This window comes from Podarcis liolepis (assembly GCF_965112155.1).
Source record: "Podarcis liolepis genome assembly, chromosome: 17".
NCBI lineage: Eukaryota > Metazoa > Chordata > Lepidosauria > Squamata > Lacertidae > Podarcis > Podarcis liolepis.
The window spans coordinates 34066193-34079252 of NC_139571.1; the positions used below are offsets into that span (position 1 = coordinate 34066193).

The 13060-nt window shown below is 44.8% G+C and overlaps 1 protein-coding gene across 3 annotated transcripts in view; it reads right to left on the minus strand.

Annotated features, from left to right (window-relative positions):
* The window catches only part of GAK (cyclin G associated kinase), a 76593-nt gene that overhangs the window by 24343 nt on the left and 39190 nt on the right, over positions 1 to 13060 (minus strand). For all 3 annotated transcript variants that reach the window (XM_083481367.1, XM_083481366.1, XM_083481365.1), the window contains exons 12-18: positions 7003 to 7052; positions 6753 to 6901; positions 4514 to 4636; positions 3808 to 3941; positions 2184 to 2378; positions 1368 to 1485; positions 408 to 487 (exon numbers count right to left, since the gene is read on the minus strand). In XM_083481367.1, the coding sequence (XP_083337493.1) occupies positions 408 to 487; positions 1368 to 1485; positions 2184 to 2378; positions 3808 to 3941; positions 4514 to 4636; positions 6753 to 6901; positions 7003 to 7052 (849 nt within the window). The remainder of the gene's footprint in view (positions 1 to 407; positions 488 to 1367; positions 1486 to 2183; positions 2379 to 3807; positions 3942 to 4513; positions 4637 to 6752; positions 6902 to 7002; positions 7053 to 13060) is intronic.

Consider the following 13060-nt stretch of genomic DNA (forward strand, 5'->3'; position numbering starts at 1 on the left):
TACCTCGGGGTTACAAACACCTCGGGTTACAAACACTTCGGGTTACAGACTCTGCTAACCTGGAAGTAGTACCTCAGGTTAAGAACTTTACCTCAGAATGAGAACAGAAATCGCACGCCAGCGGCATGGCGGCAGCAGGAGGCCCCATTAGCTAAAATGGCACCTCAGGTTAAGAATGGTTTCAGGTTAAGAACGGACCTCCAGAACGAATTAAGTTTGTAGCCAGAGGTACTACCATACACAGTTAAGGAAGAGTGTTAAAGAGAAAACTACAGTTTAACACACACACACACACACACACACACACACACACACACACGGCTACAAAACTACTTCTGCAGTTAAAGTGGGAGTACTTGTTGCCATTACGCTGGGGAAAGTTATCACCAAACAGGTTATCAACGTACTTTGCAAATTTCACAGTAGTGGCATTCCGCGGGACAAATCCTGTATGAAACTGGATCTGGAACATCTTCATTGATGCCATCTAGCAAAGCAATACAAAGAAAGAAAGAAAAGGACAGGACATGATTTCTGTCTTTGTGATGAATTTTAAGTTGTTCTCATTCTCTGTTGTTGTGTTTTTTTTTTAAAAAAGGCACATTTTATGAACACCACATACAAGTTCTGAGCATTGAGCGGTATCTAAATACCTAAAATTAATTAAACAAATAAGATATAATAGAAATAATGTGAAATGAAGCAATTAATGTGATGCAATATCGTGCACTGCACCAGAGATATTCCCTGCCTGCTGATATTATTAGTGACTTTGGCCAGTGAAATCCCTTTGTTACTTCTATAATTTATTATAAGCATGTGAAGCATTGTCTCCTCTTCTGCTTCTCCAGATGTAGGGCAGCTATAATCAGTCTTGTCCAGCCATGTGGGCAAATGCATTGCCTGAAATAGGAATTGGGTGCTATGGCAAGTACAGTGGTGCCTCGCAAGACGAAATTAATTCGTTCCGCGAGTTTTGTCGCCTTGCGATTTTTTTCGTCTTGTGAAGCACGGTGTCGGGAAAGTTTTGGAAAAGCTTAAAAAATCACCAAAGTCTTTAAAAACCTCAAAAAAGGCTACCACACCGCGTTCTAGGAGTTGCTCCTCGAAGTCAAGTCGCAACTGTATTAACGGTGTTAAGAAAAAGGAAACAAACTTGCAAGACGTTTCCGTCTTGCAAAGCAAGCCCATAGGGAAAATCGTCTTGCGAAGCAGCTCAAAAAACAAAAAACCCTTTCGTCTAGCGAGTTTTTTGTCTTGCGAGGCATTCGTCTTGTGAGGTACCACTGTAAAAATATCCCTCAAGAACCCCAGCGGAGTTTCATACCAAAATTAAAATAAAATACAGTTCTATCTTTTCAGCTTACCTTGGCTTGGAGTCTGCCACCCAAAGTGGACCTGGCATGATAGATAACAATGAGAACATCTCCTTGGACTGTTATGCCTAACGGGATCAAAGCTTTGCCATCTTCCATCTTAAAATCCCTAAGGGAGAGGAAGAAAAACCAGGCATCGCACGTCAATATGCAGCAGTGCAATTTAGAAACATTACGGCACAGGTGGGGGAATGCGCAGACCCGCTCCCTCAGAAGTTGTCGGTCTCCAACTTCGATCATCCCCTGCCACCAGAGGTCAGGGATGATGGGAACTGTAGTCCAGCAATATCTGGAGAGTGCCAGGCTCGGTTCTCGAACGTCTCCGTTGACGAAAGTTTTGGAACCCGAACGCCGAAAACCCAGAAGTAAATGCTTCCGTTTTTGAATGCGCCTCGGAAGTCGAACAACTTCCGCTGCGTGTTTTTTCAATTTCCCAACGCAATTTGCAGACTGCCCTTTGCACCTCTGTTTTCGAACGTTTTGGAAGCTGAACAGTCTTATGGAATGGATTACGTTTGAGAACCGCTGTACCACTGTAACTGGTTACAATTTGATTTCTTCAACCCCCAAGGAGCCCAGAGGGTGCGAGACGGTGGGTTGCGGCAGCAAGGCTACGCAACCTGCATCAAGCTACGCACACAGGGCTCCTATTCCTTCTCGCAGGAACGTTTTAAAGGAAGCTGGGCTACTCACAAGTTGCTACACAAGAAAGCTAAGGGTGAAAAAGCTAAGTGGAAAGTTTCTGCCTGGACTGTAGATGACATTAACACGGACCCCTGAAAAACTCAGGCCTCGCTACCCACTTACTTCATTTTATCATATTCTTGTGAGGTAGTGGCTGCTCTTTCGTCCCCGACATAAACTTCACAGAAAGGCCTGCAGCCATTGCGCTGCTTGTTGAACTGAGGGACTGGAGTCATGACAATAGACTTGATGAGGATTGGCTTGCTGTGGGGGATGATGGGTTCTTCGGCCATCATGTCGCACATGTACTCTATATACCTGTGGAAACAAGGAAGCAGCAGAAGTCAAATAACGTAATGCTTCGAGTCGGTGAAACTATGAACTCAACTCTGCACACCCTGGTCGGTCGTTCACAGCTTTGCAAGTCCACAAAAAGTTTCTAGTCCACAGGAATACTTCCCTGCTCCCTCTAGCCACATGTGTTACATGCCAACATTTGAGGCCCACAGATTATCTGAAAAGAATAAAAGGGCAGCTCTCTTCAATTTTTTTAACGCTTCCCTGCCCAGGGAAATGAGTCCTAGAAGACGTTCTGTGCCTTGCAGGCCGTTTTTCCACCTAGCCTTGAAGAATGGGGCTCCAGCCACAAAAACTGAGGCAGCTGAACAGACTCTTGGGCTGAGGTACTGTTGTTGATTTTAATTTTGTATATCTTTATATTTTTCCTCTTCTGATTTATGTGGAAATAATTCACTTTGTGTGTGTGCTTTTCAATGTTTTGTTTATGACTACTTCTGTTATGTTTGCAGTTACATAATTTTTTTATATATTGTAAGCCACCTTGAGCATGGTTTTAACTTTGGGAAATAAAATTGTTGAGATTTTACATGTCATGGTTAGTCAAACAAGCGGCTATTTACAAGGGTACCTTACTGAATGCATACCTAATAGGGCACAGTTAAAGCTCACACAAATAATTATTGACCCTTTACAGAAAAGGGCCATATTTTGCAACTTCTGCATAGTTTGCTACTTGCTTGGGGCAAACAGCAATTATTCCAGGCAAACAGGTGAGTGGCAGATGTCACTTGTTTCCTGCTCACTAAAGAATGAACCAACCACACCGGATCGTGCAGCTGGTCTGTGAAGTGCTTTCAAGTAAGCACTACACAGATATTCAAGTCCTATCAATGGAAGGGGCAATGAGGGCCCTGCCAGCTGGACTCTGATCCTCACAGTGCCCCAGATGCCATTCACATCTATAATAGGTCCAACAATATACAGTGGTACCTTGGGTTACATTCGCTTCAGGTTACATAAGCTTTAGGTTACAGACTCTGCTAACCCAGAAATAGTGCTTCAGGTTAAGAACTTTGCTTCAGGATGAGAACAGAAATCGTGCTCTGGCGGCGCAGCGGCAGCAGGAGGCCCCATTGGCTAAAGTGGTGCTTCAGGTTAAGAACAGTTTCAGGTTAAGAACGGACCTCCGGAACGAATTAAGTACTTAACCCGAGGTACCACTGTATTTAGGCTTAGCCGGAGGTGGGAGAGGTAGAGCCCTTTGATGCAATTCAAAAAAAAATCAATGTAGTGTGTAATGTCTGTGTGTGATGCACCACTCCCCACCCCCACCCCCGTCTTTCTGTTTTTAATCTTCCATCTATCTCCATTTTCATAACATATATCAGGGCTTCTGCAAAAAAGAAAAGAAAATAGGAGAACACGGCTTCATTGAACAACTACTCACCTCTTATGGGATGGCCAAATGCCTGGTGGGCAGCGCTTCATGCTAAACATATAAACAGCGGCTTCAGCCGTAGTGAACAGACGGCAGAAACATAAGAAAGAACACACGACGACGGCTGATGCAGCTCTTCCGTCCTACCAAAAAAGAAAAGACACAAGGGTAGGAACAGTAGCTATTGATGGGAAAATGTCATTTATTATATACCAGCTCTTGGATAATGTTTTCAATCAAAGAAATGTCACAAGTCCACTACCGAATTCACGAGCAATTAGGCACAAGCTCTGGTCTGTGAGGGAGGAAGAAAGCTCTCTTTGTTCCAGTGACAGGAACAGAGTACAGATACTCCTTAGTCATTTTGATGCAGTTTGGTTAAGTCCCAACTTCCATATTACTTCAAATCCCCCATTTTCTGTATACGTTTAACTGGGTTTGGGGGTGGTGGAGTTGAAATTTCAAGTGGATCAGCTGCTCTGTGGTTTCTCCTCCAATCCTATCCTATCACCTTCAAATGTTGACTCTTAAGTTATGGTATCTCTCTTCTCTTTGCAATCTACAACTCTTAGTGTTTAAAACCATTCTATTTGCCCCCCCCCCCACCCCACCCACTCAACCTATCCATTTGTGGAGGATTTTGAGTCAACATTTCTTTCCAACTTCCTTGTATTGTTGGAGCTACAGGGGCATTTCAAGACCTGTTGCTACTTACAAGGCAGTGCACAATGCAAACGTTCTTTGGGTCTTGTTTCAGCCATAAATGCATGTTCTTGCAAATGCTATAAAGGTTTTGAAGGTTTGGCGAACGCCTTGCTGGCCAGCCACATTCAGACACCTGTTTTAGAGACAGTACAGGGTGGGGTGCATGGATTTAACTAATTTTAATCAGAAACTTGTATAGCTTTCAAGCCTGCTATATAACAAATGAAATAAATATTCAACTCCTCCCACCCCCAAAAAAGATCTCCAGAAACGGACAAGATGACCAAAGCCAAGACGTGCTATTTCAGACTCTGAACCCTCAATTATATTTTGCAAATTTCATAAAAGGAAGCTCAGCAGCTTAGCAGGCATGGGACGACCTGCCATCTGTTTCATGATGTTAAGAATGTACTACAGAAAGATGCTAGGCTAACCTTGCTGAATTTCTGCACATTTCCAATCGTCCTCATGATTTAGCAACATAACACAATGTAGATTAAAGTGTTGCACTGATATAGGTATAGGTATATTTTTTTAAGGTCTTCTTTTGGTCTCATGGCATCTGTTTATACTGCTGCTCTAAACCAATTTCCACGCTTTTTCGGAAACCAGAACCTGCACATCACCCTTTCCCAATTTTCTGAAAGGAGTTAACGCCCCTGTCATAAGAAAGCAGGGTGTGATAAAATATGTCTCTCTCACATGTTTTATCATTTATTTTAGCCAAGCAGCTCAGGGTATAAGCAGAATGTTTCATTTTACTACAATGCTGCAAGAAGGGTGAGGGATTTGTGACTCGCCCAAGGCCACTGAGGAACTATCACAGCGATGATTTCTGCCCAGGTTTCCCCATCTACCGTATTTTTCACCCCATAGGACGCACCGCCCCATAGGACGCACCTAATTTTTTGGGGGGTGAATAAAGGAAGAAAAAAAAATTCCCTCCCCAGGCACGGGGCAGGCGCGGGGGATGCCCGAGCTTCCCCCGACCCCAGCCCCCAGAACAGCCTGCTATCTGCAAGCCTAGGGAGCCGCGCCGGGGGTGCTCTTCAGCGCGCACCAGGCTTCGGAATGCAGGCAGCTCTGCGCTACCCTCCGGAGCCCCACGTGGCTTCGCGCCAGGATCCAGAGGGTGGCGCAGAGCTGCAGGAAGCCCTGGAGCGCAGGCAGCTCTGCGCCAGCCTCCGGAACCCCGCGCGGCTTCGCGCCGGGATCCGGAGGGTGGTGTGGAGCTGCAAGAAGCCCTGGAGCGCAGGCAGCTCTGCGCAGCCCCGCGCGGCTTCGCGCCGGGATCGGGAGGGTGGCGCAGAGCTGCTGGAAGCCCTGGAGCGCAGGCAGCTCCGCGCCACCCTCCGGATCCCCGCGGGGCTTTGAGCCGGGATCGGGAGGGTGGCGCGGAGCTGCAGGAAGCCCTGGAGCGCAGGCAGCTCCGCGCCACCCTCCGGAGCCCCGCGCGGCTTCGTGCCGGGATCCGGAGGGTGGCGCGGAGCTGCAGGAAGCCCTGGAGCGCAGGCAGCTCCGCGCCACCCTCCGGAGCCCCGCACGGTTTCGTGCCGGGATCCGGAGGGTGGCGCGGAGCTGCAGGAAGCCCTGGAGCGCAGGCAGCTCTGCGCCACCCCTCCGGAGCCCCGCATGGCTTCGCGCCGGGATCGGGAGGGTGGCGCGGAGCTGCAGGCAGCCCAGGAAAGCCTGCATTCGCCCCATAGGACGCACACACATTTCCCCTTCATTTTTGGAGGGGGAAAATTGCGTCCTATAGGGTGAAAAATACGGTAAATCCAGAGGCTACCAGTCAACCACAAAGAAGTGAAATATGAACACACAATTGCGCTAACCTGGTGGCTTCCAGATGTTTTGGACTACAACTTACATCAGTCTCAGCCAGCCTCAGCCAAAGGCCAGAAATAATAATAATAATAATAATAATTATTATTATTATTATTATTATTATTATTATTATTATTATTATTATTATTATTGAACTTATATCCTGCCCTTCCTTCTGAAGGAGCCCAGGGCACGAAACACATCAATACCAAAACATTTTTAAAGCATTCTGGAAACAGTCCAAACCATTCCAAAAATATTCTCTCATTTGTACAGGGAAGCCAAGCAGGCAGAGGACACCCTAGCAACTCTTACAGCTTCCCACATGTCAAGGAAGCACCAGGCTACGAGTTTCTACTGGAAAAGAAGAAGACATTGCAATGGCAAAAGGAACAGTGGCAAAGCAGCACTGGCTTACAAACCCTATTGTGAAATCTGGAGGGTCTGTATGTTCTCGGAGACAGATTGTAGACAGCATAGCGTCCGGGATGTTTCGAGTCTAAGAACAACCGCACGTCTTCTATGTTATTTTTTATCGCAGACTCAACACCTTCTGCCGGAAAGGACATCACTGGGAAGGAAGAAGAAATAAAACGATGGCAGAGGCTCAAGCCTTTGTTTTCATAAAAGCAGCTAGAATATGCAATTTGATAACGGATGATCTTATCATACCAGCAATTCTGGAAGTGATGTATGATAAATCCAAATCCCCTTTGGCATAACTGAAATATAAAAGAGGAATACTCAAGTTAAAACTACAGAATCTCTAGGCTGGTTCGAAAATGGAGTTTTCAGGATGGGAGCTACCTTACTAGGTTCTCTATGCCAGCTTCCTTGCCCTTCAAGTTGGAATACCAACACCTCTCACCCACCTTTGGAGAGTCTCTCCTACATCTGTCTCAAATTTCCGAATTATAGAAGATATCTAAAGAATCTAGCACAAACATCCTGAAACTGAATGTTTTGAATACTTAAGGCAACAGACTTACGAAAATTCTTATGGGGGGCAGGCAGGGGGGGGAGAGAGAGAAGACTATTCCCAATGATCTACATCAGCTTTCCCCAACTTCATGCCCTCAAGATGTATGGGACTACAGGTCAACTCAGCTACCGGTCAACATGGCCAATAGTCAAAGATAATGGAAGTTGTAGTCCCCACGCCTGGAGGGCACTCGGATGGGGAAGACTTATCTTCATGAAAGGTTTGTGAGGTTAATATCCCATTATTCCCATGGTTACTGCAGCACTGACTTCAAGCCACAGCTTCCTTGACTTGGTGAAGTGGGCAGATACACCCTGCTCTCCTTCCCCTCCTTGCTGCAATGAATAGTGGCAAATGACTGAATCATCTTTCCCACCTCTGGAGCTAACAGGGGAAGTTCATATACTATGTTGTGCAGGAGGCTCGTGGGCAATATTAAAGCTCTCTGCTAGCCTTGACTCAAATATGCCCCTTGTATGGTCCTTCTGCAATCCACATGCCCAGGGGCACATTATTGGTGTCACTGAGCCAACAGCTACAGATGGCCCAATGCTGAGGCCAAGGTTCACCACCAATATGAAATGGACAAGCTGCTTCCCCCCTCTCAGATCTGCTGAGTCAGTGTAGCATCTTGAGGATCTGGCAATGAACTGATGGGGTTAGATGTAGGAGTGTGTACACAGCTTACTAAAAAAAATAAAATTTAAGACTACACAAAGCAATACAATTTTGATGACTTCTCTCATTCTTCTGCCGCTTTTGGAGAGGGTTCAAACAAAATATGATTTCTGGGGCTTTTCTAGGTTCCCACAATGATGACTCACCTAACCCAGTTTATGCTTCACTTGGCCACTAGTAACTAGTTAAGTCTATGGTTTTACACAGAGGGGGAAAGATTTAGGAAAGTCTCTACAGCAGAGCTTTAGAATCTGTGGCCCTCAAAATATTGGACTACAACTCCCATCATTCCTCACCACTGGCCTGTCTGGCTGAGGCTGCTGGGATTTGGAGTCCAACAGCATCTGGAGGGCACCAGGTTCCCTTGCCCTGCTCTATGGTTAAGCAAAAAACAAAGACATTACTAATTTATGAGTGCACAGATAGAGCCTCCCTTAAAAGAGAGCTGAACTAAGAGAGATGGATTAGCACTTTAAGTGGAAATACACAAAATACTATTGATAAACCAGCATAAAGGTGTATCAGTCGCAAGCAAACAGAAATAAGAAGAATTGAACAGAAGCGGGTTAACCTAGGTCAGAACCACAGGTATCCTTTAGACTCCTTAACAGAGATAAGTGTGTTTATAATTTGAAATAGAGGATTGGCACTGTTAAGGAAATATTGTGGAGGCAAAATACTACAGAGCAAGCACAACCCATGCCCACTCTCCAAACAGATAACCTTAAGATACAAAAACTTCCCACACACATTCCAGGAAGGCACAAGTTTCCTTCTTTTAACAAAAGCCATTGAAGACTGCTGGGCAGGGTGGGGGCGTGGGGGTAAGTTTCATTTTTTAAATATCCCTGTTTATGTTATGAAAGCTCCCAGCAAGTAGAAAATTTGCACATTGGGGAGGGCAGTTGTAGTCTAGTCCTTTCCACAGTGTATGGAAAGTTGTGTTTGCACATATGTGTGCACACAGAGAAAGCACTTTAAAAAAATACAGTTATTTCCCACCCCTTCATTTACAGTCCAGTGCAGTACAGTCCCTGGATGGAGTCCATTTTGCTGAATGTTTAGTTCAGCTGGTCAGTCCAGTCTTCTATTTCACTACTTTTTAATCAGATTTGTGTGTCTCCACTCAACAAGAAAGAATATTCCTAAACTAGAATAGGTTTATGTGTTGCCAGCTAGGTACAGTCAAACCTCAGTTCCTGAAAGCCTCCGTTATCGTACGTTTCGGCTCCTGAATGCCGAAAACCCAGAAGTAAATGCTCTGGTTTTTTAACATTTTTCAGAACCCGAACGAGCCACGCCTCGGTTGCTGAACGTTTCGGAAGTCGAACGTTCCCAATTCCGGATTGGATTACGTTCGACAACAGAGGTTTGACTGTACTGTCAGTCAATCACACACACAGGTGCTTTTAGAAAAGGACATCGACTTTCTTTTAAGCACTCACACTTGTGGTCCAAGTCCATATGAAACGCTTCGTTGAAGTTTAATTCTCTTTAGTTCCACCACCCTGTGTGCCCTGCCCTGCAACATTTTGCTTCTATTTCTTCAACATGCACCGAAACCTGCCTTGCATATTAAGACCAGCTAAAACTTGTCTCCCAATCACTCCTTAGCTGCTATCTGGACCAGGGCCAGATTTAGGTTTGATGAGGCCCTAAGCTACTGAAGGTAATGGGGCCCTTTATATGTCCAGCTCTCCTTTGTCAACAACAAATTGTCGCTGTTTTTTTTGTGTTGAATATATGCCACATGTGGGGCCCATTACTTACATCATAGGAGCCTATGCAACACAAAACGCTGTTGCTGTATGTAGGTTTTATTTTATTTGTTTTTTATCTTATATTTTGGAAATGTACATCCAGGTTTTTTTTTCTTTAATTTTTTTGGGGGCCCCCAAGAGAATGGGGCCCTAAGCAGTAGCTTGTTTAGCTTATACGTAAATCTGGCACTGAACTGGACTAAGAGATGTAGGGCAGGATTCAGCTAAGTTACTGTGGTTGCGGAAAGACGTCTGCTAGCGCAATGGGACTTTCCCCCTTACCCCACAGCATCCCCTCCTAAACTGGTTCTGTAGTGGGGTACGACAGCTAAAAATAATGCCAATACATTTCACATCTGGCAACCAATGTGTCCCTTTGGTTTCAGATGGGTAGACGAGTCTAAAAAGCCCGGGACACAAATTTTCTTGGCCCTCTAGTGGCTATGGTGACTCATTTACCAGAAGTAATATATTCAGAGTTAACTCCGGAAGTGCATACTCAATTCTGACCAAACTAAGCCTCCTAGAGCATCAAGAGAAAAAAAGATGTAGAAATTTGGCAGATTTGTTTTTTAGAAAAAACAAAAAACAAAACCAGAAGCTCTGAAGTTATACATGTATTAATACTATCGAAAGATACTTAAGTAGAATGAAATCCGGCATCTACAGGGCAATTCCTTTATTCATATTGTTGTAGGTCTACCAATGTGTAGGGGCCAATGCATTGACCACGATTAGCGTGTCATCTCTTATGTATAACTTGAGAGTTCAGAAACTTCTCAGTATGACATAGTTAGCAGGTTAAGACCAGAACAATCCTGTTAGCATGCAACACAGAGAACACAGACAATTGAGGCATATTTACCTTGGACTGCTAAGAACGTGGGCATGGATTGATGAAAGTTGAAGGAGGGGGGAAAAATGGGCAAGGAAATAAGCGTCACACGCAAAATCAAGATGCAAAATAAAAAGAGAACGAGAGAAAGCCCTCTCCAAAACAACCATCTCATAACCCTCTGAAAAATAAATATTGCTTTCCCTCCTTAACGAATGCCTTAAGTCACATTAGGAAAACACTACTATAGGTAATAGGGACACGGGTGGCGCTGTGGGTTAAACCACAGAGCCTAGGACTTGCCAATCAGAAGGTTGGCGGTTCGAATCCCCGCGATGGGGTGAGCTCCCTTTGCTCGGTCCCTGCTCCTGCCAACCTAGCAGTTCGAAAGCACGTCAAAGTGCAAGTAAATAAATATGTACCGCTCCGGCAGGAAGGTAAATGGCGTTTCCGTGTGCTTCTCTGGTTTGCCAGAAGCGGCTTAGTCATGCTGGCCACATGACCCGGCAGCTGTCTGCGGACAAACGCTGGCTCCCTCAGCCTATAGAGTGAGATGAGCACGCAACCCCAGAATCGGTCACGACTGGACCTAATGGTCAGGGGTCCCTTTACCTTTACTATAGGTAATGAAAACCATTAATGCTAGGAACCTAAAAAAACAAATAAAAAGAGCACTAGCCATTGCAGTTTCATTTGTTTGCATTCCTTTGGAAACCATTTAATGGCAAAATATATAAAGAAAATAAGAAGCAATTTAAGGTTTGAGCTTCAAGTGATACTATACATCCAACCAATTCATATCATAACTGAAAGGAGCGTTAAGCAAGTGCAACATTGACACAGAACATAGAAACCTCATCAGGAGTCAAGGGAATGGCATTTCATTTAGCTCAGAAGCGATTTGCATGAATGTTCCTAATACCCCGCTGAGGCTGGTTAGTCATGTTGCACTTCAGTGATATGTGCCAGTTGCACAGAGACAATGGATCTCCCTGCCTACCTACCCCCAATATCATGTTTACTTGGCACACCATCAGTCTCAAACCAGTTTGCTTCCAAGTAAACACACATATGGTTATGGTGCAAGTGGTAATTCTCAGAGTTTGGAAATTATCTCATACTAGCAATATGGAAACTGCAGTTTCAGAATTACAAAACCTCAGACATAAGACCTTTCATCACCTACGGTGTCCCAGATTACTTAAAATGGGTTCCAAAAATTATTGTTAGCGAACCCAAAAGGCACTGGGATTTCTATTTATTCCTGTTTTTCCTTGGAAGGCATTCTGTCTGCTCTTTAGAGCAATGCTGGGGGTGAGGGTGGAAGCAAGTCTGCTATTCAAAACTCCTTTCAGTGCCATGTTACAAAGAAAAAGCAACAAGCAAACACCAGCTACAAGACCCCTTTCGAAGTGTGGAGCTCATGCATAGTTCTTCAGATCTGGGCCTCAGTAGAGATAAAATATATTTTGGCTAAAAAGATATAAGCTGCAGTGTGCTATGTTGTTGTAACCTGCCCAGAGGCCTTGTGGTGAAGGGATGTGTGTTAAGAAAGCCAATATAAAAGCATAAATAAACCTTTACGCTGCTCATGCAAATTATTTCTTTTGGGGAGCAAGCAGGTATCTACCATATTTTTTGCTCTATAAGACTCACTTTTTCCCTCCTAAAAAGTAAGGGGAAATATGTGTGTGTGTCTTATGGGGCAAATGTAGGCTGCGCAGCTATCCCAGAAGCCAGAACAGCAAGAGGGATTGCTGCTTTCACTGCGCAGCGATCCCGCTTGCTGTTCTAGCTTCTGAGATTCAGAAATATTTTTTTCTTGTTTTCCTCCTCCAAAAACTAGGTGCGCCTTATGGTCTGGTGCGTCTTATAGAGCGAAAAATACGGTATCTATAAGTTAAATATGGCATCAGCTTTAACAGCGAGAACATAAAATTCATACCAAACCCTTTCCTCTGGTTTTATAGATTACCACAATAGCTCACCATTTTGCAGTGGAAAAATGTAGTTTTTTACTATGTACGTTCATAATACGTACATACAAAAGCCTTTGATTTATTGCACAGCATGATTTCAACACGGAGGATACTAGCAATATGGCTTGGCTCATTAAGAACTAACCAAGCACAAATTCTGTAGTGGGGTTTTGCTTTCGGTTTGGGTTTCTCCGACTCAGGTGCTATACAATTCTCCCTACTGTCACTAACCAGTTCCCCATGGTCAAGTCCATCCACACCTGGGCCCTCAAAAGACCTTTACTGAAGTGTCAGCTTTTTCACCTTGCCCAGGAAAGGCCCTGCTTGAAAGAGACGGTTCCAGTCCATCCCAGAGGGGTTTCTCTCTGGCAGAAGACGGCGGCTAGCATTCGAGCGCCACACTTGGGAGAGAGCAGGAAGATGGGAGGAGGGCCGGCTGATCTACCCTTGGGCCTATGAGGCCTCTGCCCTTGGGTAACCAACAAAAACTGCATCA